Raw genomic sequence first — 6,576 nt, forward strand, 5'->3', positions numbered from 1 at the left:
TTGCAGCCAGCAACCAGGTGTGCCTTCTGCCTTTATGGAGCCTTGCTTTGGTGCTTTCAGAAATGACCATGAGTGTCTTATATAGGATCTAGAGCACATTGTGGTTGACGAGGAAATCAAAGGAATCCTTGCCTCCCTAGTTCCTACCTAGTTTTTATGAAATATCTAGAAGAATAAAAGCTTGCAATGTGACGTGTTCATCTTCTCCGTAGGAACACAATATAGTTTCCCAGCTTTTCTTGAACAATTCCATGCCTTGGTTGGAGAGAGTGGTGCCCTCTACTAATGGTCGTCTGAGGGTAGTCTATAGCTACATATTTTGCTGATGTAATGCTGCCGTGTTGGTTTTACCATCTAATAATTTGATGAAGAGGTGTCAATAAAACTATATGACAAGCTAAATATTTTTATTTGTTTTGACTGCTAACGTTATTGGTGTCGTGACCTTCCAGTTGGTTGGCACCTCGTCGTGGTGGTGGTGGTGGTATTATTGGTCGTGCGAGGGACAGCAGCACTTCTTGGGTCCCTTCTACTGGAGGAGCCTCTTGGGCGTTCCATGTAGGTCCCGCCTCAGAATGGTTTGTTCCAGTTTGGTATGGAAGATAGGTGTCAAGATGGTCGGTGCAATGAAGTCTGTTGTAAGGGGGAAAAAAAAAAAAAAAGTAAGGACCATTGTTAGACCAAATCATTAAGCAAGTATTAATTAAATTCAAAATCCATGTTTGCTGATCCAAATATTCATGGTTAGTACACAACAAAAACCCTGCCATATGATATAATCATTTCGTTTGTGACAAGTGGGAATCTTGTTTCTCGAAGCAAAAATTTCTTGAAAACAAGTGAAAAAGAAATGTCTTGCCAAGTTCCATATAGAGATATTGGGGATTTCACCCATGCCTGACGCTATTATCCTAGGACTATCAATCTGCTGATTGAATGCAGAAGCACTTTTATTCAAATGGGATCAAAATTATGCGTTCCTAAGTTGTACAAAAATCCTTGATACTTGGATATGGGGCAAATATACATATAATCTACAACTCACCCACCAAGATGTAATTCTTTGCTCCCTCATCCTTGATGAATTAATTATCTTGTGATATAATGAAAAAAATCCATTTATTTCATGGTTTACATTTGTAAGGACATACAAAATCAATATTTCAGGAAAACTCATGAATAGAAGAAAGATGAAAAATTTAAGCCGAGACTTGAATTTATATAGAATTGCTAATTCGCTTGTTCTTCTTACTACACCTAATCATATTGCAGCGCACTTCAATTTAATGCAGGAACAAAGGGGAGGAGGATGATATTAATCAACCGTTCTCTCTCCCACCCATGCACCATAGCACCCTGGAAGGGCCACCGGCGGCGCCGCCACAGATGATGACGTCGGCACTGATGCCGCCGGAGCCGGAGGCTGGGTAGCAGCGAATTCGCGGAGGACGACATGGTTCTTCGGGTCGAGGAAAATGGAGCGGTTATTCGCGAAGACTAAGACGTTGACGAGGGGCTACCGGTTGCTGTATTCCCTCTCTTCCGTGGTCTCTTTGAGGAAGGGGATCGATAGCTTGTAGTTGGTGGGCTTGGATTGGCCTTTGGGCAGCACGTATTCGTAGCTGTATTGGCGGCGGCCGCCGATCGCGACGAAGCTGCCGTCCGGGAAGATCTGCTGGGTCGAGTACGTGCATGCTGCCACCCCATTGGACGCATCATTCATGGTTGCCTTCCAATGTACAAACTCTAAAACATCTGCATTTAATTATTGTAGTACTCTTTCATTATCTAGGATACATAGGCATTCCCTACTTTTTGTTACAAGAGAGAGAGAGAGAGAGACGATGTGTCTGATCCAATAACTTGCCCTCAAACATATAAGCTATGTTCGGGTTGATTCTGGATCCTTGAAGACTATCACTCATCATCTCCACCGGTGTTCTTCAGCCCATCTTCTTGATTTCCTTTTCCAGCACACGGATTTAATCCAGAGTTAGTTAATAATACCTACACAAGTAATTTAGACCTGGGTTTCGAGGCACGAGATTCTAACAGTAGGTTTGATTTCTAGCTGAACACTGCACGGCTCTCCGTGGTGCAAAACAGCTCTCTGCGATTCAAAAGAGACACCGAAGAGTTTGCCCCAGGGTTCGTTGACGTCAAAACGCCGCATGCACATCAACGATTTGTCAAACCGCGGGTCCACTTGGACCAGGTCCAAGCAATAATTCTCTGCACGATGGCTCCCACCGATGGCGCAAATCACATCCACCGTCCCAAGAAAAATCATCCGCTGTCTACCGCTACAATGGATAAGACCCTAGACCAACTTTTGACGAAATTAACCTTGAGTGGCCGGAGCTTGGTAGTCGTGAGATCAAAGTCGACTTCATGCGGCGGGCAGTCCAGTTTCTTGGTCTTGTTGGTGGGTCCGGGAGGCAGTTGCCCGCCGGCAGCTGGCGTGGGAGAGGGCCCAAACACAGTGGCGTCGAACAAGATGGCCTTGTTCTCCTTGGTGATTAATTGCCAAATACATGCACGGCTAAAACACCTGATCAGTTCTGGGAGATAATATCCCACATGCCGCCATGGCTGGCGTCATGGTCGATCGGAGGTGGGCCGGGGTCCAGAAACAAGTTATGTCCATTAATGGGGAGGCGGATAGGTGGAGAGGAAGAAGGAGGCGGGTGGTGCCGTGGAATCCGAGATCAAGTCTCCGTTTTAACCAGCTAGAGATCATGGCATTCGTGCAACTATACTGACAACTGGGAGGCAGTCAACGCGGTCAACGGATAACTTATGAGAATTCCATAAGCTATATTACGTCAAGCTAAAGGTATTGGATCTCATCTAATAACTTTCACCCACTTGTTCTAGCTAAGAATGTTAGAGCTGCAATATATTTTAATTTTGGATTCTTTCCTCGCAATATTTTGAGGGGATTATTTTTAAGAAAATCTCTATCGTGCTAGCCGCCTGATTTTTGAATATATGTCAAAAAGATCGATCTCATGAATATGGTTGTGAATGACTGGCCAGAAGTATAAAGCATGAATGAGCGTTGATGTTGTGGTTGTAATCCATGAGGCCATGTTTGCTTGTTTAGAAAACTTGGATTTAAAAAAATATTATTTCTTCAGGAAAATAACAATAATCAAATTTTAAAAAATATTTTGCTTTATTTTTCTCATCATCCGAATATAGTTGAAAATTCAGAACTTCAAAAAAAAAAAAAAAAAAAAAATCAACTCTCAAAAATATTTTCCAAGCCATGCACATTTCCTTGGGCATTCTCATGTTTGCCAAACGCTGGCATATGTATATATTGAAGCTTGCCGTACTTGGGATGCTAATCCTTTAATTGTCATGTGAGCATGATGGGTGGACCACAATGGTCAAGCTCACACACCCGTGACTGGTCAAGCATGTACATTTAGTAACTTTGCAGTGATTTTATACTGCAAAAAAATCATATATGCACTGATTTGTTTTAGTTTTTCTCCATGATTTAATGTTCATAATTTGCTACTTATGTTCGCACGGCTTTCTATGTTGGTTACTAAAGCTATTGTTTTAACCAAATTATTCTTTCCAAGTCTCTAGGGATAGTGACCTTAAATATATCTTCTTTAAGTGATAGTGAATTGGCAAATGATTGAGCTGCCCAATATATATTGAGATGATGATAAATAAACAATACATTATTTCATGTTTTTCAAACTATCTATATTTGACCATAGGTACATAGCCTACACATATGTAGACTAAAAGTTTCTAAATCATATGATTTTTTTTAAAAAATAATTTTAAAAAATAATCATATCCAACAATTTAAATCATCGATAGTATGGTGTCGATTGTCCAATTAGGACCACTTTATTACAGCTGTTATATGGGAGCCACATATCAGTTTTGCTCTCTCTCTCTCTCTCTCTCTCTCTCTCTCTCTCATATATATATAATTGATTGCACACATATTATTATATAAGATTTTATTTTTGATGAAAATTGTTTCCTTGATCTAATATGATAATGAATGTTTGAAAACAAATTTCTTCGTGCCCCTCTTCATTAATTAAGGTTATGTATGAGTAAAACTGAAAATGTTCTAGATAGAAAATATATTGTCGATCTTTTCTTCAATGGAACCATATTTGGCTAGAGACTATCCTTTCATGTTGTTCTCCCTTGTTACTTTTATCATTAAATAAAATGAACTTAAACATATTATCTAGTTTACACCAGAAGCATACATCTTGGACATGACCCATTTAAGATATATTTGAGAACATTTAAATGTTAACAGAAGCTTAACAATATTAGCACAACTAGAAAGGCTAAGAATTTATGCAGGTTAGCTATACTAAGTTCTTCAACATTACATAAATTGTCGGAACACAGACTACTTATTAATGACACTAGAAGCATTCTTTCTGTGATCAAAGAGTTGGAAGTGTAATCACCCTTCCATGTTTTGGGAGCTCTCTTACATATACAATTCTTCATCAAAATATATACCAGACTCTGAACGTTTAACATACACCAGATTGATTTATAACTTACTGATTTCAAAACCATGCAACCTCAGAACCTCTTGGAATCACTCACAGCGATAATTTAAGCTCCAAATCTAGCTCTTTTGAGTCACTTGAATCAGAGTTCTGACTGATTGAACCCATTGAATGACATCGATCGTGTTGCATCTTCTTTTGCACCGAGTCCTAAAGGATTAAGCTTGAGTTAAATATCAGAATTATCTGATAATATAAATTTTCTAAACATGAAGATAAAATTTTTTAAAAAAATTCAAGACCATAATTTTGTAACCAAACCTCCATTGTTTGTGCCAAAAGCGGTAGCGTCACAGCTGGTGGAACAAGATGATGGGGCGGCATCATGTAATTGCTGCTAGATAAGATAAGATAGCAATCATAATAAGGATAAGAAATGTATGATTAACGGTAATATGCTCATCAGAAACTATGCTGGCATCACAAGCTAATTAATAGAAAGCACTTAGAACTACCTTGATGTTGCATCGGAATAGTGATCACCAAATTTAATATCTGTTCTGTCAGTGCCTCCTAATCCCATCTGAAACCAAATGAGATTCATCATTAAAAACAAGTGCACATGAAAAGTTTGTGAAATGGCTATAGAAGAAAGTAGAATCCATTTTTTTCCCTTCCTTTTCATCTACTGTGAAGAAAATTAGGCTTGATATGACAAAGCGATCAAAGGTGATTATAAGCATGGGGAGTATAACTCATCTAAATATTTGGACCAGAAAACTCGTTTTCCACCTCAAGATTTTGGAGTAACCTTCCCGCGATAGATACACATCATGAAATTGAGACATGAAAAATATGACTAATTATCACACAGCAAGAAGCCTTGCTGACGAAAAGGGTGTCAAACAAGGAGATTTCGCATGTCAGACCTCAACAGGTTGCTCCCTCTCTCTCCCTCTCTCTCTCTCTCTCTCACACACACACGCACACAGAGAGATAGAGAGAGTATTTGCTTGTTTATACCGTGACTCTCTCTCTCTCTCTCTCAGAGATAGAGTATTTGCTCGTTTATACAGTGACTACCTATTCGAATCGAGTTTGGCATACCATGGTGTTGGGATGGAAACCGAAGAGTGAAGACGTGGTGGCAATTGAAGAAGCATGAGGAGATGATGGAAATCCCATGTGTCTTGCATCCTCCTGCTAGAAGAAGACCATGAAAGAAAAAACGACGACCATCAAGGGATGAAAGAATTGAACTTGGGACTTCAGTAAAAACACCTAATAAATCTGATTAATAATCATCAGATATGAGAGAGAGAGAGGACCTCGTTTAGATTGCTTTGAAATGGGGGGTGAAGTGAGGGGTGATAGCCAGCCATCATTTGATTGTATAATCTGATCTTTTCCAACTGAGCCACCCCAAGACCTCTCTGGGGCTGCTTTTGCTTGTCTGTATTGCTTTTCTTTCCCCTCCTTGATGACCCCGATCTTCCGTTTCCCAAGTACAGCTCGCCATAGTGGTTGCTGCCCATCTCCTTTCCAATCAAACAGACGACCTGCTAAACTATGTGACAAGAGAGAGAGATAGAGGGGGGGGGGGGAGAGAGAGCTAATAAAAAAGATACACACCCACGACCCTTTTTTAAGGTGCTTCCTAAAACTAATTAATGCTTCGCTGGACCAGATTTTGATGAAGATTTAGGATGATAGTCTATGATTTTCTCCTTTGTTGTCTTGTTTGATTTTTGATCTCCTTTGTCTTAGTCGAGAGAACCACCATGTGTTAGGGAGGGTCCAAAAATGCTTAAGAGCGTATTTTTACCAAATGGTTAATATTCTTTAAGATTCCCGTCTAAAAATAATGCCCGGGTAACTTGACAAAAGATTTAGTACAAGATCTACGCTTCTGAAAAGAAATCTTATGGAGATCCTGGTAAATTTTTCTGTCATCAAGACTCTTAAATGTAGATTGTGCGTATCAACATTTTTTTATAATAGCAAGAAATTTTCTTGGAAGCCCCTGCTTGTCACGTGGAGAATATTTAGGCATATCTGTTCATGG

At 39.7% G+C, this 6,576-nt stretch overlaps 1 protein-coding gene across 2 annotated transcripts; it reads right to left on the bottom strand.

Annotated features, from left to right (window-relative positions):
- Window positions 1–4,369: 4,369 nt before the first annotated feature.
- Window positions 4,370–6,098, bottom strand: LOC105048319 (protein SPEAR1). Of its 2 annotated transcripts, none has more exons than XM_073260290.1 (5): window positions 5,840–6,098; window positions 5,619–5,711; window positions 5,027–5,094; window positions 4,833–4,905; window positions 4,370–4,721 (listed from the first exon to the last, which is right to left on the bottom strand). In XM_073260290.1, the coding sequence occupies exons 1-5, from the start codon at window positions 6,044–6,046 to the stop codon at window positions 4,605–4,607; spliced, it is 558 nt and encodes a 185-aa protein (XP_073116391.1). In that variant the 5' UTR covers window positions 6,047–6,098; the 3' UTR covers window positions 4,370–4,604. The 2 variants fall into 2 exon arrangements, with proteins under 2 accessions (XP_073116391.1, XP_029121666.1); XM_029265833.2 differs by having other exon boundaries at window positions 4,833–4,908.
- Between the last annotated feature and the right edge of the window lie 478 nt (window positions 6,099–6,576).

The sequence above is a fragment of the Elaeis guineensis genome, chromosome 7 (assembly GCF_000442705.2).
Source record: "Elaeis guineensis isolate ETL-2024a chromosome 7, EG11, whole genome shotgun sequence".
Lineage (NCBI taxonomy): Eukaryota > Viridiplantae > Streptophyta > Magnoliopsida > Arecales > Arecaceae > Elaeis > Elaeis guineensis.